This window comes from Panthera leo, chromosome F3, assembly GCF_018350215.1.
Source record: "Panthera leo isolate Ple1 chromosome F3, P.leo_Ple1_pat1.1, whole genome shotgun sequence".
NCBI lineage: Eukaryota > Metazoa > Chordata > Mammalia > Carnivora > Felidae > Panthera > Panthera leo.
This window is the reverse complement of record NC_056696.1, coordinates 15,819,262-15,846,031: the sequence shown is the minus strand read 5'-3', so window position 1 is coordinate 15,846,031 and position 26,770 is coordinate 15,819,262. Positions and strand designations below refer to the sequence as shown.

At 39.0% G+C, this 26,770-nt stretch overlaps 1 protein-coding gene across 1 annotated transcript; it reads left to right on the top strand.

Annotated features, from left to right (window-relative positions):
- Positions 1 to 1,646: 1,646 nt before the first annotated feature.
- On the top strand, positions 1,647 to 23,068 carry TNFSF4 (TNF superfamily member 4). Its single transcript, XM_042925791.1, has 3 exons — positions 1,647 to 1,799; positions 18,021 to 18,069; positions 20,098 to 23,068. The coding sequence occupies exons 1-3, from the start codon at positions 1,647 to 1,649 to the stop codon at positions 20,445 to 20,447; spliced, it is 552 nt and encodes a 183-aa protein (XP_042781725.1). The 3' UTR covers positions 20,448 to 23,068.
- The last annotated feature ends 3,702 nt before the right edge of the window (positions 23,069 to 26,770 follow it).

Below are 26,770 nucleotides of genomic sequence, written 5' to 3'. Positions count from 1 at the left end.
TACACAAGAATTGGGCTCTACACACAATTATTTCTTTCATTTTTTCCTTCCTCCATACCCTGTATGTTATATATACTTTGCGCATAGAAATAACTAGCTAGAGATAAGTTTCAATGGAACTTGCTTTCTAATTTTGGCTTGGAGTCTATGACAAAGTGTCTGTTACCTTATCTTTCAGACAAAAACTTGAAGACCAAAATGTTCTCCAAGTGCAAGGCATAATTATTATATTGAGGATATTAATCCATACTTTCCTCAAATAATGCTGTACCCATGAATTTATTTTCCATTTCCCTTATATCCACTTTCTCTAAAATTAAATTGATATGGCATCTTACATTGTTAATATCAAAATAGTCCCCCTCCCTTCTTTCTTTAAGTATCTATTGAATGGCTCATCGGGAGCTTAGAGAGACCTGCTTGCTCAGAGAAGAGACAGAATTGTGCCTTAAACATCCCCTCCCCAGCATACCCCTGTCCTCCAGTACAGCACTGGGTTTACTAAGTACTCAGGAAATATCTGTCAGTTTGGACTTGACATTCTAAATCATTACATGACTTATTTCCTTTTATCATTTATCTCAGCACTAAAGGGTAAGTAGTGCCCGTCTATTGGTAGGATACTCTTACTTTCCAAATTCTGAGTCCCACCCCTAACCTCAAAGGAAGGAACAATCCTCAAAGCCTATTTGAATCAATTAATTTCTTTGTTCATGCAAAAATTATGTAGGGGGAAAATGAAAAGTGGAAGGAAGAGGAAAACGTCAGGATACTCTTCTGCCTCTTTTCTGTTATACTTAAAATTAATCATATAAGCTTTTTCTAACTTTGCCTCAAGGGATCCAGTGAGAAAAAGACTGTAAGGCTGTCTAGCGCAGTGTCTGACAATAGTGGATGCTTGATATATACTAGTTTATTTATTATAATATAACGTACTAAAATCAGAGGATCTCCCTCCTTTATTGCTACATGATCCACCAGCCTATTTTCTTCTTTTCTCTCTTTCACTTAAAGAATGGTCTGTGTGTGATTTTTAAAAAATATATGTATACATAATATATATAATATATATAATTATTTAAAAATATCATATATATATATTTGTACGATGGTTCAATGCTTAGTTACCCAATAAAGTGCAGATGAGAAATTACGTCCAACATTTTCCTTAAATCTCTTCTACAATTTAAGACATCTCAGGGAAGGGATAGAGGAACTCCTCCATCAACGGATCATGATTTTTATCTCTGTCAAGTGACCCACAATTTGGTTACTGGTGCAATGAGAAATTAAGAAATTAGCACACTTTTATGACTGTCATTTCGCAGTCACTCAAATCAGAACTGGAATGCCACAAAAACAACTCCCTGTTAGCCCAGAGAAAAAAAAGAAAGAAAGTAAAGGGGAAATTCAGATTAGTCACAAAGAAGTTCCCCCGCCTGCCTGCAGAAGCTGCAGTGTTAAAACTGAGAGAGTGTGCTCTGTTCTTTCAATTGCCTCTTATCTCTGGTCCCAGGACCTCTGTGTATTTTCTGATTGATAAGCTTTGTTTTCCCTTCCCCTCCTTCTTTGTGAGGAAGAGGTCAGTCCTCCATCAGGCTCCCCTTTGTTACAGTTTTCATCTTCCCTGCATCCCGATTGTGAAGATGGAAGGGGTCCAACCCCTGGATGAGAATGTGGGAAACGCACCAGGGCGAAGATTCCAGAGCAACAAGCTATTGCTGGTGGCGGCTGTAATTCAGGGGCTGGGGCTGCTCCTGTGTTTCACCTACATCTGCCTGCACTTCTATGCTTCCCAGGTAAGATGCTCCACTGGGCCCTTTGTTTCCTCCAGCTTGTGATGATGGTAGCTCCAGCAGCTACAGTCATTTGGAAATAGTCTGATGTCAAAATTCCTGATTGCCCCCCGACCTGCCCCTCAGTGATTGTAAAGTGTGGTCAAACACCCTCCTGTCTTTCTTTTCCTTCCTTCTTTTCAGTAGTGGCAGTGGTGGGGCTCAGTGGAGGTAGGGCATGGGCACTGCTTCTGGATTCTTCTTTTCCTCGCAGTGCAAGAATCCTGACATTCCTTTATGAGCTGTCGCTTTGAAGCATGGAGCCACTGCTATACTTGCTTTATCCATTCTGCTAGTAAGCATCTGATCAGGGGATTAATATAAAAAGGAAACAAGAAAGGGACCAGTTCCACCTTTCCACTGCATTCATAAACCCCATAGGTGATTTGCTTTTTGAAGAATGCTGAAGGTACCAACATTAAGTTCCTTTAAATAGCTAACCTGTGTTTTTTAAGGGCGGAGATGTGCATGTTCATATGCATATGCATACATGGCCAAATGATGACCCCACCAACTTAATCAGAGATTGTATTTCAGCTATTCTCTGCCAGTCACAACCTACAGACATCACTTTGTCTTCTTCCCACTTTGTCCAATGCATTGTGTAGTGGGTGATCATCTTTCTAAGTATTTCCCCCACTTAATGCAGATATTCTTTCCCTTTTTCCTTCTCTTTGTTCTGATCCATTTTACATTATTTTTTACATTTACTTGTTTATAACTACAAACATTATTAGGTCTTTAAGGATGCTCTTGACTACAAGAGATTCCACTGAAAAGGAAATAAATGTATAATCTTCCCATGGTTCCTTGTTGGGGCCAGTCTGATCATTCTTGTTTCCTTGGCAGGCTGCTTTGGGTTGGAAAAGCCTCTCCCTGGGAAAGGTGAGACAGTAGGAGCTTTCATTTCTGATGGCCATGTCAGAGACTGGGTACTTTAAATTAGACCAGGAGAAGATAAGCAGAGTCCTAGCCAATGCCTGGGCTTGTCTTTGTCTACCGGAAGTAGGGGTTTTTGGTGTATAGAGGCCGGCGGGAGTGCGGTTGTGATCACTGTACCGCAGAGAGGGCTCATGTTCCTAAATTCCAGAAGCGTAGCTGGTGTCATGTCAGGTCTGCAGACCAGCGAGCACAAGGTGCCAGTCCTCTCTTCATCCTGCCACACATTTCCTTCTCTGTGCAGAGCCCCTTGCGTGAAATTAGAGTAGGCGATTAGAGGGGAGGGCTGGGGGAGGAGCAACGTGTCCATGGCAGGATGCCTAAGACATAGACCGGAATTAGGCTTTTCTGAGAAGAAAACAAAGAGAATGACCAAAAATAGAACAGCTGAGTGCATTCACCAGGTCTAGGAGCCCTGAGAGTGCTTTTCAAACAACCACAGTGTTACATATTTCCTTACACCGTGGGATGATAAAAAGACAAGACAGATGGCCCCAGTCAAGGCTCAACAATTGCACCAGGGCTCTGAGCAGGAAAGAGAAAAAGGTGAAACAGCTCTATAGCCAGCTGGTGGCAGGGCCGCCCTGGACTGTCAATACCTAGGAGATGCTGAGAAGGAGAGGGGTCCTTTCTGGCAAATCACCCAGTGACTAGGTGAACAGAGCTTGAAAGGAAACATAAGCACGAGTTTCTAGGATGCTCGAATTCACAGTGAGCCCATCGCTAGGAGAGAATTCGCTTTCTGTGGTCCTGGCACAGAAATGGAAGCAAAGACCCAGGAGGTATGTTAGAGCTGTTTTCTCAAGAAATGTGCTCTCATATACTCAGGATACAAAATTTTTTCTGGCACAGATATTTGAAATTCTTCACTTGACATTACCTTTAATTTTTTTTCTTATTTCTTAGCTAGACTGTCTTAGCTAACATAATTTCTTGTACTGTTGTAGGACCAAGGGCAGCATAATGGGTCCTTACATTTAATCTCATTTAGTCTATTAGGGGGAAGGATAGCATAGATGGGTCATGTGTATTCTCCCTGGAATTTGATCAAATGGTTGTGGCGGCAGTGTGTGTGTGAGTGTGCATGTAAGAAAGAGAGAGAGAGAGGAGAGAAGGGTATAGAGTAGCTGTTGAAAAAGGGACATAGACTGGTAGCCTTCCTAAACTCATTGATAAGACTGTTTGGAATTTTGGTTGAAATGGGGTTGAAGGATGGGGTTGGTGGTGATGTAAATCAAACCCCTACTTTTATAAAACATGGTATTTCAGGGGTGTCTGGGTGGCTCAGTCAGTTGAGTGTCTGACTCTTGATTTAGGCTCAGGTCGTGATCCCAGGGTCATGGGGTCAAGCCCTGTATTGGGCTCCATGCTGAGCGTGAAGCCTGCTTAGGATTCTCTCTCTCTCTCTCTCTCTCTCTCTCTCTCCTCCTCTCCCCCACTCACACACACTCTTTCACTAAAATAAAATAAAAAACAAAAAAACCACATGATATGCCAGTGATGTGTTTAAAGGGTGAAATTGAGCTGAAATGATGATCATTTTTCCAGTTAAACTGGATCTATTTTATTGCAGGAAAACATATTTGGAACATAATCATGATTTTTCTTCATTTCCTACATTTAACTTTTAGCTTTATAAAATAACTGCCTGCATGTATAGGTCTGTAAAAAAATACAGATATAGCTATTAAACTTCATTTGACAGTGGGCTTTCTCTTCAATCAAGTTTATTTAATAACCTTTTGTTTTCTCACCACTCTGTTGAGTTTTATTTACTTACGTGAAAAGCAGAAGTTTGAGTTTTTGAGATGCGAGAAAGAAAGATAGATCTTACCCACTCCTTCTGTAACTTCCCTCTTTGGGCCTTGATTTACTCATTTTAACACAAGGCAGCTGGATCACATGAACAGAAAGATCTCTTACAGCTCGATATCCTGTGAGTATGTAGTTCATATATATATTTGTAGAATGGGTATGAGGATTTGAGAAATACAAAATATAAGTAAACAGGTTTTTGTGTCTAAGCTTATGGATTTATGCTTCTTAAGAAGGGACTGGGGGAAATCAAATTTGCACATATATTTGTAACTTGTACTTATTCACATATCATACACATATCAGATAACTTAATATGGGTTAGCTAAATGCCTTATTTAGAAAGGGGAAAGAAGTGGATGCCTTAGAAGAATATTCATGACACAAGTTATAAAATTGAGTGCTTCTGTCACTAAAGCCAATAGACATTTTTAGATATTTATTGGGACTACCATTTAAAATATAAAGCTCCCAATTGTATCTGTAGTTTCATCTGGGAACAATGGCAGAAAAAAGTTGACCCTTGAAGCATGGAGTTTGTGTAAATTATATCCATGTGTCTCAGGGCTTTTGAAGCCAGGGCTCTTATGAGATTTATACCACCTTCACTATAGCACTCTATATAGGTGAGGGCTTTTAGTGATAATTTTGTTTTGAGATAGAAGAAGAGAGAGAGAGAGAAAGAAAGAGAGAGAGAGAGAGAGAGAGCGCACATGCAAAATTGCATGTGTGAGCAGGGAAGGGGCAGAGAAAGAGGGAGACAGATCATCTTAACATCTTAAGCAGGCTCCACACTTAGCGGAGACTGACACCGAGCTCAATCTTGACCTGAGCTGAAATCAAGAGTCCGACACTTAACTGACTGAGCCACCCAGGTGCCCTTTTTTAGTGATGATTCTTCAGCAACCCCCCCAGTGAAAGTTTTACATTCCTTCCACTTTTACTGGTGGGAAGAACAAAAGTGGAGATGCTTGGAAAGTGAATTGACCTCTTCTGTACCAACAATGCCCAGGATTAGAATTCACAGTTTATTGATGAAATGTCAGGCTATAACTTGGACGTTTATTTGTATCATTTAGGAAGAAAAAGAGGTGTTTTTGCCTGAAAAATCTTGTCTCAGATTAGCTCAATTTAAATGTGTCCCCATGCAACCTAACAAGTTTTTAGAAATTCTTTTTTTTAATAACATGCAAATAAGTGATTTCTGATACAACTGAGTTTGCATTTCATAAACAATTCTGTGAGAATTGAAAAGAAACATCTGAAGGATTGAACTGATTTGTCATTAAATATTTCTCAGGTTTTTAGGGGAGGTACTGATAAAAACATACAGAATCTTTGGATTTTTGAGCAAGCATTAGACATAGCCTATCTAGAGATAAAACCCCATAAACTCAGAGACGGTAGAAGCTCAGGGATCAGGTAATGCTTCAGCTGATATTAGAAGAAAGAGGGGAAATTCTTTAAACAGACAAGAGAGATGGTGTTGGGTAGGGGCAGAAGGCTTCCTTGTTCAGAATAGTTGAAGTGTTCATAGGGAAAAGTGGCAGATGAGGCTGAAAACTTAGGCGGGGGCAGATCACAAAGGGTCTTGTCACTCTTGCCAAGGGGCACATTTATTTATTAAAAGAAAATACAGGAAACATTACTAAAATTGTTGCTTCTCCAAATTTCGCTTCTCTACTGTGTGGCCTACTTATTGGCAAATACAGAAAGTGAATCAAATCTCATATGGCACTAGGGGGCACCACAGTAAAACTAACCATTCTCAGATTTATTTATTTATTTTTAAAGAGCCTATTTCTCAGGAAGCTAAGTGCTGATCCATGTGTAAGAGGATGAAGAGTACCCGGGGGCCTAATATTGTTGACTATTTACACAGTGATGATAGTTTCTCAGTGAAAAACTTAGATATATGTTCTACACAGTGATGATATTTCCTAAATGAAAATTTTAGCTACATGTTCTCATCCACATATTCAAAATAGGACAGAGTAATTTGGAGAGATCATGTTGGAAAATGTCACATACATATACAGATACAGAAACAAACATATCCACACATGCATGGGAGATCTGGAAAGCTTGGTATAGACCCAAGAGTATAATCTCCTGATTCCTTTTCTCTGATGTCAGCCCCTAACTACCAGCACCAAGTAAACCCAGCCTTGCCCAGGGCTGACCATCCTGCCCTTCCAATTCTATTTCTTTTAGTAGCTATTACTTCTGTGCCCTTCACTCTTACAGAAACTGCAGCTTTCCCCTCTTCAGGGATTCTTCATTCATAGAAAATGAACATTAATCTTCTGGAGACATCTAGGTTAGAGAAGCCATGTGCAATATTGTTTTCTTTTTTTAAATTTTTTTAATGTTTATTTATTATTGAGAGACAGAATGTGAGCAGGCGAGGGGCAGAGGGGGAGGGAGAGGGAGAGGGAGAGGGAGAGGGAGAGGGAGAGGGAGAGGGAGAGGGAGAGGGAGAGGGAGACACAGAATCCGAAGCAGGCTCCAGGCTCTGAGCTGTCAGCACTGAGCCTGACGCGGGGCTCGAACCCACGAACCGCGAGATCATGACCTGAGCCAAAGTCGGATGCTCAACCGACTGAGCCACCCAGGCGCCCCTGCAATATTGTTTTTATGTTATGTTTGGTGAGTGAAAATAAACAACTGAACTGCAAAGTAGAAAGGTTATTTCCCAGTCCCAGGTGAAATAGATGGTCCTGACACCCTATAGCTTGTGTGTTTTGTTTGTAACCATCCATACTTTTGATGTCCGTATCTTTCCAGATGAAGGAATCAAAACACTTCCTTACATGAAATTACAAAACATCGCAAACTTTTGGAGGAGCTGTTGGTATACAGGAGAGAGTGTGCTGGACCAGAAACTAGATGACTGGTTCAGTCCAGCCTTTTAACTTCATGACCCTGGGTAAATTCTGTAAAATTCCCAGAGCATCAGTTTAATCATTTCCAAAATCAGAATTTGGTTGTTGTGAGGAGCAAATGTTGTGTTGCAGAGCTTTGTAAATGCTAAGATTATTATTATTATTATTATTATTATTATTATTCATGAACATGCTTCCATAAGGCTAGGGCCACTAAAATGTTTACTTTGTGGCATGTATACACATGTATGCACACCCCGTGACCTCAGAAAGCGTATCATAGTTAAGGTTAACCTTAGCTTCATGAACACTGACTTTGCTACTGTAATTTTTAGGGTTAAAAACAAGTCCCAAAACCCTTGTAATAATGCTAGCATTTCTGAACATAGATTTCTAAGTGAGAGCCCACGACTGGGTGGGAGAAAAGAGAGCAAAGGGGAGAAATTTATGAAGGCATAACAGTGTTATCAGGTTAGCATCTGAAAGTGGTTCAGAGATCTAAAATGACACACTTAGAACATGCCTATTCCATCTCCCCCCCAGTTTGGTATATTTTATCCAATTCTCCAATGACTTGGTTGCCAAATAGAGTCGAAAATTACGTCTAGAAAAAGCATGCCATCTTTTTCATGATACCGGAAACATTGGGGATAGGGCTAGCATAATCAAATTTGCTTTCCACAGACCTTTCATTCTAAGATGTAGCTTAGGTGGCTTGTTAATTGTATAAATTTGTCTAGCTTTGGTAACATGTAAATGCTATTTAAGAACATACTCTGACCGATAGAAAAATGGACAGTAGACTCAACTTTAATTCTCCCAACACTAATGTAGTGAGCATTATATATGATAGTAATGCTTCCTTCATTCCCTAAATGCAAACTGTATATGTGGGGAAGTGAGAGTCCAGTGAGTTTAAATGGTGTACCCTCAGGGCTGGGCTTTCCTGTAGGTATAGCTATGGCAGAGCCAGAGAAATCATCAAAGGTCTGGATGAAGATGAGAGTGTCATAAAAAATTGAAAGCAAGCAGCAAAAACAGTCATTAAGGGCAAATATAAAAACCTGATGGGTTATAAAATAAGTTGTAAAACACATACTGTACAGTTAAGTATATATAAAATATATTTATATATTTTATATTTATATATTTTATAAATTTATAAATGTATGTTTTGTATATAAAATAAATTTTGAAATACTCATGTGTTGGGTGCTTAGTGTTTTTAGCTTCAAACTCCCCAAAAGTTCCTAACCTGGCCCTGTATATGGTACAATGAAGACTGGGAACGCCAAGATCTTTTTGGAGGGATAACTGAGGGCTGTCACTCCTACTGTTATTTCCAATAACAGCCCCTTGTTTTTGCAGATCTTTTCTGTACTTTTGTCCTCACTAATTCACTACTACCTTGAAGGCAGTTACACACATATTTGTGTCCAGTTTTTCAATGAGAAAATGTGAGGCTTGAGACTTGCTTAGGTTTACATAGAAAAGTCAGGGTTAGAAATTAAGACGAGGTCTAAATTCTAGTCCTGTCTCTTTCCATTACACTTGGCTAAGACTCCATGACTCTTGGCTTTACAAATTTTGTCTGGCTGTTTTAAAATTTGTTTCCTTTTCTGGCATTCGTAGTTTTTGAGGAGAAATTGAGGGAAAGATTTATGACCTACTATGGAGGAGGAAGATTCTTTTCTAAAAGAGAGTTAAATCTATTTATGCCAACGTAGGTAACACGATCAATGAAGCTTTAACAGTTGCATAATACCTTATGGTTGTTTTTATAAGATGGAATATTGCATGTCTGGTATATTCATAGATGAGAAGGGGACCTCAATTTGGGTACTAGCTCATCTTTTCTTTTCTGAACCCGATTTTCTCTCTTTTATTATTATTATTATTATTATTATTATTATTTTAAATTATAAGGAGATTAGACTACATAATCTCCCTAGGCCTTTGTAATTCCGTCAGACTCTGATTCAAAGATTTACTTTAATGTGAAAGTGTGATTTGCCACTACTTGTAAATACCTATTCAATAATGTGTTAGTTTTTTAGAGCTGCCATGATAAATTACCATAAACTAGGTGTCTTAAAACAGCAAACATGTATTTTCTCACAGTGCTGGATGGTAGAAGTTCAAAGTCAAAGTCTTTCCAGGGCCATAGAGAAGTCTTTCCTCTGAAGGCCCTAGAGAAGAGTCCTTCCCTGCCTCTTTCTGGCTTCTGGTGACTCCCGGGAGTCCTTGATCTTCCTTGGCTTGTAGTTGCATTACCCCAAGCTCTGTCACCGTCTTCACCTCACCATCTCCATGTGTGTACCACTGTGTCCTCTCCTTTTGCTTTAAGGACACCAGTCATATTGGATTTAGGGCCCACCCTAATCTAGTTGGTCCCATGCTAACTTAACTAATTACATCTGCAAAGGCCCTATTTCCAAAGGAAGTCACAAACTGAGCTTCCAGATGGACATGAAAGGTGGGGGGGGGGGGGGGGTGTGTGTGTGACACTATTCAAACCCCTACAAACCTCTTATTCATTTACTTGTTTAACAATATCTATGGTTATTATTTTCCTGTCAGACACTGAGGAAACAGTGGTGAGTGAGATATGGTCTTCTTTGCCCTCCCAGAGTTTCCAACACAGTGGGGAAACAATATGGTTAAAGAAGCAATAACAGTGTGTGAGACGTACTGGATAACCACATAGGGTACAGTGAGAAACTTCAGTAAGAAGCTTCACAGAAAGCTATCTACCTATGTCAGTACCTGGTTTCTTGACTGGGAGTATAAAGTGAGCACACTCCTCTTTTGCATTAGATGCTCTACTTCTCTTCCATTCCTTAAAAGAAAGGCTTTAGTTTTTTTTAAAAAAACTTTTCAAGTTTTGTTGACATAAAATGTTACATTAGTTTCAGGTGTACAACAGAGTGATTCAACCTCTCTATACATTTGCTGTGTTCACCACCTATCTCCATATATTCCTGTACTTTTTACTCCCATGACTTATTCATTCCATAACTGGAAGCCCCTGTCTTCTATTCCCCTTAACCCATTTTTCTGAACCCCCTACATCCATCAATTTGTTCTCTGTATTTATAGATCTGATTCTGCTTTTATTTATTTATTCATTTTGTTTTTTAGATTCCATATATGAGTGAAAACATACAATATTTGCCTTTCTCTGTGTGATTTATTTCACTTAGCATTGTACCCTCTAGGTCCATCCATATTGTTGTAAATGGCAAGATCTTACCCTTTTTATGGCTGTATAATATTCCACTATCTATATCTGTATCTATATCTATATCTATATCTATATCTCTACCTACCTACCTATCTTTATACCTATTAGGAAAGGCTTTAGTTTAAGATGTCATTGTCACCACCATGATCATCCCATGAGGATTTTTATCAGTTACCAATCCCAGCTTTCAGCAGAATACAGGTTGAGGATTATTTAGGCTCATGCAAATGAGGCTAAGAGCTTCACTGCACAAAGAACACTAGAGATATCTTTGATTGTTCACTAACCATCAGAAGGAGTCACTTGAGAAGGAGACCTACTGCTTTTATTAAGGAAGAGGGATTTATTGTGTTGAAAAGATCTGTTCAAAGGTCTTCTTATCACCCAATCTCCCAGGGTTTCTCTTGAATGTTGTGATTTGCTGAATCTCTGACATGGAAGAGTTCATGGGCATTGTTTATTCCACAGTGTGAATAAGCACTTCTTACTGCTTCTTCCATCAGTTTAACTGAGGTTGGACATCAAGATGAGGAAATTAGAAACTGAGAAAGAGAAGGGACTTATAGATGGCTTCAAACCAGACCCAGGTGTTCCTATTCCCAGACGAATGCCTTGTCCGGTTCTACTAAGTTGCCCTCCCAAGGCAACAATCCCTCCTTTTTGTATAGCAAGTGAAATGGGGAATGAGTGACTTCAAATAGAAATATATTGCTTGTGATAATTTTGCTACTCCCTTTGTACTCAAGGAAGAATGAGGCAATTTAAAAAAACCTTGAGCAGTGTATAATGTTGGCTACAGCCAGTGTCAGCTCTATGTGATTATGTGATTATGTAGCCACTAGCTAAGGTCTGGGCATAGTCTAAGGGGCTAAGTTCCACCTTAGCTCAGCAAACATTATTTACTGAATGCCATTATGTTTGATGCATTGTAAGACTCATAATCATACAGTGGGTACATTGTTAACAGAACCTTCCAGTTGCTTAGAGACTAAGCTTCTACAAGGATATTATGGTGGAGACTTAATCATTGGGGTGAAGAAGGGTGTTCTTAGAAACGTTTTGGTAGACTCCTCTGCCAATGTACTTTAAGGACTTCCCCAGTTAATCTGGAAAGGGAAACCCAGATACAAGAATACCCTTCCCTTGGGGATATAATTGGTTGTCTTAGGTCAGTCATATAATTTTGAAGGTATGTTCATGTCACCTGGATGCTTATGCTTCATTTGGTTGTTTACCTGAACACCTGGATTTCTCTTAGGAATCTGTTAATTGCTAAGCACTGAGGACAATGGAACCACAATTCTTGTTCTCTGAGCTACGAGAGGTTCAGTAAATGGCTCTTTGAGAGATCTCCATTACTAAGTAAGTTTGGCAGGAAGAGTGGAAGTGGTTAGAGAAAGCAGGCTACATTAGGATTTCACATGGGTTGTATAGTTGGGAAGAGAATAAATAGTAGGAGAAAAATTACAGCAAAAAGGTGCCAGCAGTCACGGTGAAAGGTGGGGAGGAGCAAGAGAAAGTGTTTGGACGACAATTAAAACGGCTCTTCTTTATGTTCATTAAATCCCCCACAAAAGACTCTTTATTAGAAGAGGTTTTCAAGGCCACACCTCTTCATCTCTAAGAAATGTACCTTTGGGGATATGGTTTTATGAATACAGAAGCCTCCCTGGCCAAAGTACCAGTTTTTGCCCATTCTTCTCATTCCTTTCTGAGTGGGCTCGTGAACTTCCCCGATCAGAGGCGGGCCCTTCCCTTTGCAAGGAGGCTGTTTCCACCGAGTGCACACACACATGCAGCAGGATGAGAGTCTACCTCCCCAGACTACTGTAATGAGTTAAGTATGGAAAATTCCATCTTTCTTTTCAGAGGCTCCTTGAGACATACACCAACAGCTTGTGAGGTTGTGCTTTCATGATCTCTCAGTTCTTCTCTACTGACATGCAGCCCAAGGTGGATGAGGCTCACATTCAGTGCGAGATGGCATGGTCAACTGGGGAGTCCCCCTTAGAGATCGCTTTCCCCACCATCCAACACTGATTTACATCCCAGCGCACTCCCACGTAGGATCCTGACACTGTAGCCTGACATCAAGTGAGGAAGGGCAAGGCCCACATAGTAAGTGTGGAGCCCACTTCCTGCTTTCATATTTGATGACTATCATTCCCTCCTGCCACAGATGCCCCTCTCCAGGACAAACGCCAAATGAGTATAAAGGTGGCAAACGCCAAATGAGTATAAAGGTGGCAGCCTCCTGCCACATCCCAGTGAGTCAGAATTAGAAACTCACACTCTCCCAAGATGAGCCCTTGAATGAAGCATCACATTTTTGGGAACTCGGTACAGACTGCTAGGTAAACTCTAGTCATCAGACATGTCCCAACCATGTTCTTGGACAGTTCAGTGCTCAAGATGCTAAGAGAGGCCAGGAATGGACCTAATTCTGGCTCTTGTTTGCAGCACCTGCTTGCCACCTACTTTGTACTTGTTCACGGGCCTGCTGCTCCATGCCAGGACAACTGAACCTAATCAGAGCCTCACTAGAAATTTTGCCAACCTGTACAATACAGACGACCTTGTAGAGTTGTCTGAAGAGCTTTGTTTCTGGAGAACTTCTGGATATTTTGAGATATATATGAATATTTTGACAACTGTGTAAAACCTAATATTTATTCCTCATTAGTATTATGATGAAAATAATTCAAATTAATCTTTGACCCTCTGACAAATGTTTTCATAGGTTTTGTGTTTTTCGTTTGTTTGTTTTTTACTCTTAAGATAATATAGGATAAAGTGAAAAGTTATTATCAGGGACTGGAGTTCAACCAAATTCAAGTTAATACCTGTTTATTTGTGAGCAAGTTCTTAAGAGCATTGATTCTCATTTTCCTATCTGCAAAACATGGGTTGTTATTATTCATAGTTAATAGGATTATTTTGAGCAGCAAATGAGGTAATGATTCTGAGAAAGAACAACCTAATGCAGGGCATGTTGTAAGTTCTTAGTGAATTTTTATTTTTTTTTCTTGAATACCAAGAATGGTCTCATTTCTAGACCTTTCTTCCATAGAATGTCTTTTGCTTATCTGGTCCCTTTCTCTCTTTCAAGGCCTCTGTCCTATTTTTTTCTCCTTGAGCTGCCAAAGCCTGCAGTGATTTTTTTGTTCTCTGGAACTTTTTCGCATACACTGTCTATTGATGATTCCCAAAGGTTTTATGTAGAGGGACGGTTTTATTTCCTCAGCTGGCATATGTTTGTCAAAAATAAGAATTGTGTATTCTATTCCTTTGTGTTCCCAGAGTTGAATGAATGCCTGCCACACAGCAGATACTCAGTAATTGTTGATGCTGTTTCAAACCACCAAATAATATGACAATCATATTATTCAATCAACTACCAAATAATTCAGTAGAACAAACATTTCTTGTTCGCATCAAGGAAACGATTTCCTTTATACTTATGCTTCTGAGACCACTTCATTCCAACATCAGGACTATACTTTTTCTGACGTGCTTGACCTACATGAGTTTGGATTTCACCTTTGAGAATGATGTGGGTTCTTCAGACTTTCCAGATTGAAGAAGCTTTGTTCTATAGCTTGTTCTTACATGGAAGCTCTCTGAGACCTTTGATATTTTCCCTTTTCTTTTAGTATCTGGAAAGGATCTGAGGATTTTGCTTTTCATCATGGTAAAAAAGACCATGTTTGTTTGTATGTGGGTAAAATAAATATCTTCTGATTGTTTTCTGGTAATTCTTTCTCATTAGGCCCAGATGCTTTTGTACTGTTTCTTTGGGCTACGAGAGCCAAAGAGCTAATATTTCAGGGACTTTGATAGTCTTTATTCACTATTTTAATAATTCCTTCATTTCATACTCATATATAAGGCTTGAGTAGTGTTGTGCTGAATAAATTAAGAACATGACATGGATCTTGTCTTCCATGTGCATCCGAAAATAACAGCTGACATTTGTCGACTGCTACAATATTCCAGGCCATGTGGTGAAAATTCACAAACATTGTATTATTTAATCTTCTTTCACTCTAAGATATAGATTTTATTATTTCCATTTTATAGGTGAAAAAACTGAAATTCAGCAAGTTAGTACCAATTTCCCAAGGTCATACAGCTAAATAGTCTTGTAGAGCAGATGAGACGTATGGTGGTAGAGTGGAAGTCAATAGAGAGTTTTTGTTTTATTTTGTTTTTTACCTTAGGATCCACTCTTCATGTTGTACATTTTATAGGTTTTAACAAATGAATAATGGCATGTGCCCACCATTACAGTGTCATACAGAATAGTCTTACTACTCTGAAACTTCTGTACTTACCTACTCATCTCCCCCTGCTCCCTAACACCTGGCAACCACTGATCTTTAACTGTCTCTGTGGTTTTGTCTTTTTCAGAATGTTCTGTATTCAGAATCATACAGTATGTGGCCTTCTCAGATTGGCTTCTTTCACTTAGTAATATGCATTTAAGGTTCCTCCATGTCTTTTCATGGCTTCATAGCTCATTTCTTTTCAGCACTAAGAGTCCAATGTCTGGATATATCACAGTGTATTTATACATTAACTTACTGAAGAACATCTTAGCTGCTTCCAAGTTTTGACAATAATGAACAAAGTTGCTATAAACATTCATGTGAACAGAGTGACTTTAAACACTCGCTGTGCGAGGGCAGAAGCCAAAAATCATTTCCTGATTTAGGCCTTGAAGGTGGTGATATTTTGATGGATGGACACAGATGGAGGGACATTTTTGGCAGAGAGAACAAAGGAGGCAAATATATTTCAAATGCTCGCCAGCCTGATTGCTGGGTGCTTTCACATGTTATCTTACTTAAACTTCACAGTCATCTGGAACATTCCAATAGCAATTATTATGCCATAGTTTCACACAGATGAAGACTAATGCTCAGAAATAGTATATAATATCTCCAAATACACAGAGCTAGATAAGTCACAATTTGAACTGAATCTGACTCCCAAGTCTGTGCTCTCTGTCTCATCCTACCAGGCTCTAGTCAAGGGCAAAAAGATTGGAGAAAATGGTTGGCTAGAGCGTATGACATGGAAAGGATATGTGTGGCAATAAAGCTTGACAAGGAGGTTGGAGCCAGGCTATGGAGGGTCTGTTGGGAGGGTGGTTCAGGGCAGTGGGGTAGTGAGTGTGAAGAATCAAATATGGAGGACGAAGGGAAAAGTGGAAGCGCACAGAAGAAGAGGAAAGAAGGAGAATCTTATTTTATTTTACAACATTTCCTAGACTTAATGGTATTGATGCCAGTAAGAAAACTTCTGAGAATATATAAATGTCTAATACTGGTCAATCTTCAGGAGAAGAAACAGGAAACCTGAGCCTGGAGTTCTGTTAGATCTACCCTAGAGAGGAAGTCACGTTGGCTTTCCTTGGTCTCAGAGAATGTCCTCTTGGTTATAACCACCCCTACTTCGTAAGGGTACTTCAAAACATTCAGAACTTCCTTTGATTTGCAGGGAGCGTTTGGAGAATCAGTCAAATAATTAAGTCATGAGGGCTTTTAGATCTCAGAGCTTGATGTAAACTTGGACGAAGAGCCTTCATGTTTTTCTCTTTTATTAAAATTGACTTAGCACTGCAACTTTTAAAATCCAAATCATGGACAGTTAATGCTGGAAGAAATGCCTGTGATCTTCTGGTAATTTTTAAAGATGAAAAAACTGACTTCTAGGAAAGTTATGAAACTTGCCTGGGATGACACTGTACCTGCCCCGCTGACATTAAAACCAAGGTTGCTGCATGCTGAAATGTGGCCATTCATGCTGGGACCAACCAGCTAGAGAGCATTGGGAGCACTTATTTACCCAGGGGATTATGGTGATAATGTAATATGCCCTTTGAGAGGCCCTTTTCCAGAACATTGCCTTAAGCATGAAGGATACTAATTTAGCTGTCACAAACAGTTCATGGAGGGGACAGACTCTCAAATCATCCTAAATCAACAGCTCTCTCCATGTGCTTACCACTGGCAGCTCTCAGAAAGGCTCTCCCTTCTTCCTACGCTGCCTGTTGGTTTCAGCTTGGTAAGGCTTGTGATGAGAAGGCTTAGAAGGGAAGTAGGGGATTCCTCGTGTGTGGGCAGTCCCCAGTGGAATCCGCTTGACTGCAGCCACTGGTGTGCCAGGAGAGTGGGAAGCAGGGATTCCACACCCCAGGGTATGAAAACAAATCCCTCACCATGCCTTTGAGCAAAATGTCTTGCCAAAAATAATCTGTGAGAAGAGATGTTGTTCCAGGCAGGAGCAATAGGTGGTGCTTTTTGTTTTTCTTTTTAATTTCCTTTTTTAGTAGGTAATACAAGCATATGGTACAAAATTTTAAAAATATAAAAAAAGTAGACCATGAAAAGTAAGTGTCCCCCCATTCCTGACCTCAGGCTTCCAATTCCATTTTCCAGAGGCAATATTTATGATCCGTTTTCTGAGAATTCCTTCAGATATATTTAATGCCCATACAAGCATTATTAATATTTTTTAACATGAATGGTAATATATTTTATACATGATTCTGCCCCCTTTTTTTCACTTCATATATTTTGGAGATTGCTCCATATTGAACTGCTTTGTTCTTTTAACCATCATATTACTATAGACATTTCATTTATTCAGGCTTCCTTTCTTCATTATTTTACCTCTCTTGCTGTTGAGTACTCGCTTGGTTCAAGTTAGGTTTTTCAAGCCATTAAACAAAAGAGAAAGAGCCAATGTTAGAAATATATGCACTCAAATCTACTGAATTCTGAAGGATTAGACCAGTTTCTATGGCCCGTATGATCTGAAGACAGAATAGTCTTACTCCTGTGTTGCAGTGAAAGAAGAAGTAGCCAGGAGGCTTCCAGAATTCACTCCCAGTGCATCCTGGGAGTTTGTGGCCATGGTGGAATGACTGGTCACAGCCTTCTGCATGAGGGGATCTCTATGACTCAATGGATTTCTCAAGATGACTATTAAATGCTCTGTTATCCAAAATGGGAAAGGGGGGCTCAGAGAGACAAAACAATATACTAGAGATGGGTTTGGCAGAGGTGAGGACAGATCTTAGATGCTTGCATGACAGAATACTCCTGGCTCATCTTAGGAAATGTTATAGAAAAGCAAGGGAGCAGGTACAAGTCTGGGTCTAATCTTCATAGAAAAAATGGTCTCTCATCAAGTCATTCCTTCTATAGCTCCTGCATTTCTGCTTCATAGGATATGACTTGTCAATTTCATTTGTTCACCTTTTTTCCTAAAAATATATCCTTTTTCCTCCATCAGGTGCCACCTCAGTATCCTCCAATTCAAAGTATCAAAGTACAATTTACCAGTAAGTATTGTTCAATTGATTCATGTTTTTCTTTAAAAAAAAAATGTTTATCCATTCATTCTGAGAGAGAGAGTGAGCAGGGGAGGGACACAGAGAGAAGGAGACAGAGAATCTCAAACAGGTTCCACACTGCCAGCATGGAGCCCTATGTGGGGCTCAATCTTACAAACTTTGAGATCATGACCTGAGCTGAAATCAAGAGTTGGATGCTTAACCGACTGAGCCACCCAGGTGCCCCTGATTCACGCTTTTAAATGAATCTTCTTTCTAGTCTCTTAATTTCTTCCCCCAAACAGGATCTCTTCCTATTCTTTGGGAAGTATGAAATCCTGCAATTGTTAGAGCCTGCATGCTGTTTTCATTAGGGACAAAGAAAATGTATAAAGAATAAAAGGGAGTAATTAGTTACCAAATATATGCTTGTCACTATTAATCACTTTATATGTCTCTCAGGAAACCTCTGAATAGGAATTATTCTCATTTTTCGTAGGTAAGAAAACTAAAGGATGACTTTCTGACACATCATTTCCCACTAAGTTGATTATAGGACAATATTCTGTCTTAATGAGAGTTGGGAGGTCCCAAATATGAAGGCAAGGTGATCCACTATTAGGAGAGCATTATTTGGATCCATGATTAGTATTAGGACAATCACCAGTAGTTTCTATATGGATATTCATTTGTTTCATTCATTCCCTTCATTTGCCTGAAGGGAAGTATATCTTGCCCTCCAAAAGTGGTCTTCATTTTCAATTTAAACTATGCCACCTGGGCTTGATGCAAATCAAGAATTAACTGAATTGTGCCCAAGAGTGGGGACTATTCTTTCCTATGACTAAGGGACATGGACCAGAGTGGGTAATCTGAGATGTGGTTGCTTGGCCATTCACAATGATATTGTGGCTGAGGTAGAAATAAAAGAAATTTAGTCTTTTTGCCTTACACTTGGAATGGCCCTACACAAAGCTACCAAAGCTATCAATCTGTGTCCTCCCCCATCCTTTATCTTCTCTCTCCTGTGGTAGTAACTTTCCCCAAAGCACTTTCCAGGAAAAACTAGCAATAAAAAGGTAAAATGGAGAAGCAGGTCTGTGTTCTTGAACTCTTCCACCTACATTGTATCGAGCAGAACTGAGCCCACAGACATTCTGGGCATGGCAGCATTATCGAACTTAAGTGACTGCTAGCAAAGAAGCTCTTAGCCTCATTTGCATGAGCCTAAATAATCCTCAACCTGTATTCTGCTGAAAGCTGGGATTGGTAACTGATAAAAATCATCATGGGATGATCATGGTAGTGACAATGACAGGCTTAATGACAGGCTCCAGACTCTGAGCTGTCAGCACAGAGCCCGACGCGGGGCTCGAACTCACAGACCGTGAGATCATGACCTGAGCCGAAGCTGGCCGCTTAACCGACTGAGCCACCCAGGTGCCCCTAGCTAGCCATTTAGAGAAACAAAAAAGCAAATAAAACTAGATTACAGTAAATGCTGTTGATAAGTCCAGTGCCCAGGGCATGTGGCAAACTTGCACTTCACAGTCAGGTGGAGAAAGGATAGGGCAGCATTAAGAGCAATTGCTTTGTGTGAACGGGGTGTGCAGGCCCTGGGCAGGGGCACTCCTGCTACCCTTTGCCCTTGTCTATTCATTGAAAAAGGAAGGAAGCACTGAAGTGGCAACACCTCCTGGTTTTGAAAAATCAGAGAAACTTCGAAGTGCCATTTCCTGCCACTGGTCTGTTGCGACCACTGCCAATTGCTCTAACCTGTTAGTTTTTGCATCCAGCTCCATTCTGAAATCCTCTTGGCCACTAGTATTAGCTTTGCCTCTTCTTCCATTCCCCAGGTAAAGCAGACTCCAACCCTCATGTGGAAACACAATGCTCTCCTTCTTTTATTCTTTTCAAAAATCTTTCCCGATCATGTTCTCTTCATATGTTTTTAGATGTACTGGAAGATTGTTGCCCAATGCTGTGCTAAGAAATCATTCTTTTTTTTTTTTTTTCTTCTTGCCCTCCCCTCCTTAGAGTGTGGGAATGGGACAGGTTGCATCATCACATCGCCAAACAAGGATGAAACCATGAAGGTGCAAGACAACTCAATCATCATCAACTGTGATGGGTTTTATCTCATCTCCCTGAAGGGCTACTTCTCTGAGGAGCTCAGCCTCAGCCTTTATTACCGGAAGGGTCGGAAACCTCTCTTCTCCCTGAGCAATGTCAAATCTGTCGACTCCATTGGAGTGGCCCATCTGGCTTTTAAGGACAAAGTCTACTTTAACGTGACCACTCACAATACCGCCTACAAAGACATCCAGGTGAATGGTGGGGAATTGATTGTCATTCTTCAAACTCCTGGTGGATTCTGTGCCTACTGAGGACCTGAGGGCTGCACCTAAGCCTGGCACCAGCAAGAACACTTAACTGGGGTTGGACAGGACTCTGATTCTTCTGTGGGAGTGGAGAAGTCGTCCTAGCTTAGCCCCCATATATGGCCACACGGGATGTGACCTGAAGCAGATCCTCTAACTCAGGGATATTTAAAACTTATTTTACATACGAATTAACTTTATTTATCTTCACATCTTCTAAATCACCTATCCCTCATCCCTGATGGTTGCCTCAAGCTTACTAGTTACCTCTACAAAAATGAGAAAATAGGTGCCCCTTCCTTAAGGCACATTATTTCTATTGATCAGGAAATTGTCATAATAAACTTTCTTTATTGAAAAAGACACTTGACTACCCTTTGCTGGAAATTTGACATCTGGCTTTATCAAAATGAAGAGGACAAAGGAAGGGGACATGAATCTGTCAAAGGTGGTATCTCTCCAAGATGAAATTAGTTGCTATTTGCATAGTACCTAAATACTTCTCTCATTTGGTGGAGTTCAAAAGGAAAATCATCTTGAGAACAGCTGCCAGGACTTGAAGACAGCCAGCTAAAGAATACTCTGTGCTCTGGGCTTTTTTTTTTTTTTTCTTTGCCACTTTGCTTTTCCAGCCTCCAATGTAATTAATAGAGATTTCCCTTCAAAGATGCTATGAAAAATGTAATCAGAAATTTCAGGAAAACTGTAAGAGATTTTTCCAAACTCGGGAGAGCAAGATAATTTATTGTGAGGGTTATCTTTATCGCATAGGAGAGCAGTGAAACTGGACATCTCAGGGTAAAAGTCAGTAAGAATTTAAATAGTCTGGGAAGGAAAAGACATAAGCAGGAGGCAAAGCAACCCATGTGCATTCTCCTGCTTATGCTGAATATACAATCAGCTCCATTTCTTGTACATGTATACCACATTGCTAGTTTAAAAAATGAAGCAATTCTTTTCTTAAACACAAATTTATGTTGAGACACTGAGAAGCTATTATATGAAAAATACTGACGAGACACTGAGAAGCTATTATATGAAAAATACTGACATCTGTCTACAAACACCATCATATCATATATGATCTCACATTGATAATTGAGACTAGAATGACCAATAATCAGCCAATACCAATAGGGGAAAAGATCCACTTATTTTTAATTTAAACATCCCTCTTGATGCATCAGGCTTATGGCACTGTGGACAAACTTCCAGATGATTTGTAAGAACTCAAATTTTTGATAAAATTTTTAAATGGCAGCAAATGTTTTTCTCCCATTTTAGAGTGTATAACATAACATAGAATCTTTCTGGATGGTTCTGTGTCATCACAGTGATTGTACAGTGATATCTTCAGGATCCCCAGAAAGGTGGAAGACAGTGTGCCCCTACACTAAATGGCCTCAATTACGTTTTGACTTTTTCCTATCTATTTAACACAGTTTTCCATGTGTTTTATCTATGTCCACCTATGTTTCTGCACCCTCTATTTTAATCTGTTATGGAGAGAAGCTAAACAAAGATGCATCATAAAAAGAAGCTAAATAAGAGAAATTGTGCATAAGAGTAACCAAGCTCTGAGTGGCTGCCAAGGCACTCACATACTCATGATCATGATCATGACCATGAGCATAATCATAGGTAAACAGTGGAGGGTCTGCTGTGGACCAGGCATTGGGCTAAATGCTTTACATGAATTGTTCTGAGCAAGATACTCTATGACATTTGTCTTAACTACTCAGAGAATTTAAATCTGTGTGTGTCGGTGTGTGTAGGGTGTGTGTGTGTGTGTGTGTGTGTGCGTGCGTGTATGTGTATTTCTTTGTTATTGACTATGGTCTGCAAAGTTGAAGTTACTCAATGGGTGATATCTAATAAGTAATTGTTTATGACTTAGATAATATTTAAGAATATATATATTTACTTTTTAAAGTTTGAAATGTCTAACTATATTTCTCCTGGACATGCACATTCCAGGCCTAAGCATAATTGTTCTGTGGGTTATCTGTCTTTGGTGTCATGGTCCTTCCTCACAGATGCCCACTCCCTTTGGGTACACGTGGCTTGCTCTTCCCATGCTGGCCTCCTTTGGCCATGCAGGGATTTTATTTTGCCATGCGCCAGCTTCACCCCCTCTCCCACTTCTACCCATCAAAATATGTTTGTCCTCTTTAAGTCATTCCTTCAGAAAGATAATTAACCCTTCTTCGGAGACAACAAAGTTTTGTGGAAAGAGAGCTGAATGAAAAGTCAGGAGATTGAAAACCTAATTTGATTCAGTCAGTAACTAGCTATGTGACCTTAAGCAAGTAACTTCCCATTTTTGGATCCTGTTTTCCTCTCCTGTTAAATGATCATTTTAGAATCTTATAGTGCTAACTGTGAATGTACATACTAAATGTCTACATACTGGTTGCTGTGAGTCAAGATGTATAGCCTTGGATTTTTTTTTCTTAGACAAACTAACATCTTCACTCAGCCTTCTTGAGGATTCTTCCAAAAAGCAGCTGCAATCATTACTTAGTAACTTTCTGTTTAGGGGATGGCTTAAGGGATTCCAATCTTGATCCAAAATCATAATTCGTTCTTAAGCATACTGGGCAGGTCCCCTATTTTAAGACATAATTTTGTAGTTAGTGCTTTTCTGGCTCTCAGGAAGTATTAATATTGATATTAATAATATAGCTAATAATAATATTGATATTTACATGGAAACAAATAAAAGATTTCAGAATTCACTACTGGCTAAAGTGCTGCAGTTTTTGTTTATCCTTCTCTTCCTTTCTTTGTTATGATCAGCTAATTCCTTGATGAGGGAAGGATGGGGCACGTGTTCCAGTTTCCTAACTGCTTCCAATTTCAGCCATCGGAACTATGTCCGGGGATACAACTATCCAAATTCCATCTTTGCTTTTGAAAAGATATTCACTAGAAGTCCTTAGGGCTCCTCTTCTTGTTCATGAGACTGATTCAAATACAATTCTACTATGTACTGTTCTTCTTTCTCTCAGGAATTCTTGCCTCATTTCTAAACCTGGGATGATCTCTTTGAGTATTATGTCCCTTCTCTTTAGTAGTAATTACATCCTAAACCTTATTACTCTCCTTATCTGTAAAATGGGGATATTAATACATACCTTCTGGAGTTTTGTGACCCTGAGAGTACCCAACATATTGTCTGAAACATGGTTGGTCTCAATACCTAATAACTATTAATTTACAAAAGTCACTTTAAGTGCCAAAGGAATAAAAGAATTATGGGGGTTTAGTATGAGAGATCACTGAAGCATAATGGAAGAGCCTTGTAGGATTCAGACTGGAGAAGAAGGAAGGAGAACATAGCTGGGGAAGAACAGTATGTACAAAGGCAAAGGGGTAGGACTTCTCATGGTGTTTTCTGGGGACAAGGAGCTACCACTATGGTTATGGCACTCATTCACTCATTTCTTTGTTTGAGCATATTCTATTTTTCCAAGACAGGAATTTGTGTTTGGTCATTGTGGGAGATAGGATTAATGGGTAGTTTGAGGATAAAATATTGGAGGTGTAAAGACAAAGCTGAGAATTTTGGATCGTGTCTTACAAAAGGAAACACAGGTTTTTGAGAAGAATTTATCACGGTTTTGGAAAAAGTCTAAGTTCTTGTCAATGTCACTTTTTCATTTTGACCCAATTCATAGGAGAATATTACTTTCTGTCAGTTTAACAAAAGCTTCAAATTACTTTAACTAGAAAAAAATGAGAAAAAGAAATTTCATGATAGCCACATTTTTAATACTTTCAGAAAAAGACATATAGAAGTTTTCTTATTAAATTCAAAGTAAATGTTTAATAAAGATTATACTGGGTCATTTTTAAAATATTACAATTTTCTAAAAAGTAGTATTTAAAAAAATATCAACCTGAGATGTTATGAGCACTAAAAAATAATCCCTGGGGATTTCAATCTCTCTGCACATTTATTTGTTTTTGCCTTAAATATAACCTGTTTCTAAAATTAAATTTTTGGCAGTGCTTTGAAATTGCCTACTTCTGTCTGTCTATCTATCTATCTATCCATCTATCTATCTATAATTTTCTTTCACTGGCAGTAGCCTCACTCACAGAGTATGTGGGTGGCTTGGAACCTCTCTCTAGAGTTCCTAGTAACTAGCCATGGTGGCTGTCATAGCCACTCATTCAATCTGTGATCCATGGGATCAAGACATGAAAGGATATGGGTAAAATTTAAATGTAATTATTACTGAGGAGAACTGACACATGAAGCCTATTAATGCTTTACCACTACCACTCCCCTCCCCCCTCCAACAAAAGCTGGTTGGATGGTTCTTTTTAATCTTGAAGGCATGGCACGTAAGGACCTTTAGTTCTGACTGTGTCTGGGGGGACAATTAAGGTAGCATTCTATCTGGAAGCTGGCAGGGAGTTGACATAGGAAGAGGATGCTAAGCATCCAGGGTATTTCAGCTTCCTGCCACAGTCCTTGAGATATCTGAAGCCATTGTGCATGAGCACAGTTAAACATGGTCCCGACCAGCATTTTGGTTAATGGAACTGGTTGACTTTGTTTATCTTTTCATGGCCCATCTGTGGTAGAAAACAGAGGGATTCTAAGAGCTGAAGCACAGAATTTCAGCATTTGGGTTTCCTTGGAGTCATGTCAAAGCTGAGAAAATACTTTTACTTTCATATACATTCTCTTTATTGCTGATGTATATAAAAGACCTTTCATTTTCCTACTGATTATGCTGTCTTGACCTTTGGTTTTTGAGGTTTGAGGTTAAAAGAAGAACAATAACAAAATAAAAAAGTAATCAACAAGACTTGATATTGTAGAAATATAAGCAGGAAGTAATCTCTAAAGGTCATTTCAGTCCAGCTGTCTACTTTTATTTAGGGTACACTATTTATTAATAAGAAAATATGTTACCTTAGAGATTTTTAGGATATGACAATCTATATCTTCCCCTTATAATGAATTTTAAGAGGTAACATTCTATAGTCCTATGACCATTCTTTAAGGCAACTTGAATCTTTTAATTTGTAAAATATCTTCATTATTATGAATCAAGCAATAGTCAAGCAGTCAACCTAAATTTGTTCTACTCCTATTTTACATCAGGCATTGTGCTAGGCATTTTGTGATATTTTTTTTCCTCATTAGAAATGAAAATGAGCTGTTATTCTTAATCTTCTTTTATTCTTAAGCCCCCAATACTTGCTGTTATCATGTCTATCATCCATTCTGCCCCTAACATACGTGGATAAAATGTGCCACGTGATTTTTATATTTTTTCATGAATACCATTTATGTCCCCTTAATCATGTTCCTACTATTTTAAACTCTTAAAAATTGATGCAAAACACTTCTTTTTGGTAATAAACAATTCTCATTCCATTTACAGTTAAATCTCATTTTTATTACTCATCAAATACACATTTTTTAAAAAAGCAGACATGTGCAAGTCCAAAAGAATTTTCCCTATGAATTTTCATTCTTAGAGTACTGAATTCCTAAGATAAGGAGACCAGCATGAGAATCAGTAGATTTCTTATATGACATCCCTTATATAATTAATAATATTTTAACCATTCATCCACAGATAATTATTGAATTTCTACTGTATGTTACCATGTGCCTACTGTGCTGGATACTAGAAATCTAAATACAAATATGAAATAGTTTCTTTTCACTAGGTATTTACCATAGTATGTGGTCTTAACTGAGTGGGAAGAAGCTAGAAGCCAGGCTACCAAATAAGAAACCAAGTGTTGATGTCTGTAAAGCAAAAAATGGATCTGTAAAGCAAAAAATTGGACCTAATGATTGGTAGGGTTTAGGTGGTAGATAAAGGGAGAGAATAATGTGTTCATTCATTAAAACCATTATTGTTTTGAGAGTCTGGAAGAAATAAGAAACAACAAATAAAAACAAGGAAAGAACAAGTCAGAGTGCTAGAAGAAACAAAAAGGGCTTATCCACTTTAAATTGGGAAGAGACTTCATTGAAAAGATGACATTTAACTCAAGATGTGAAAATTGGGAGAAACCAGCTGCTTGAAACCAAAATGCTGACAGGGGCCAATGAGTTGGGGGTGAGTAGTGGGAAAAGGAAGTTAAAAATACTATCTATGACCACGTGACCAGTTTTAGAAATGAGGAATCTACTAGTTGTATTCCTTCCTAATTCTGATATGACTACATTGATGTATATACTAACCAATGTTTTCCTTCCAACTCTCCATTCCTTTGTCCTCTGTTAATAGTAGTTAACTTTACATCTTGTATTTTAAGTAACAGAATATCAAAGAGGGAGTATGACTCAGCTG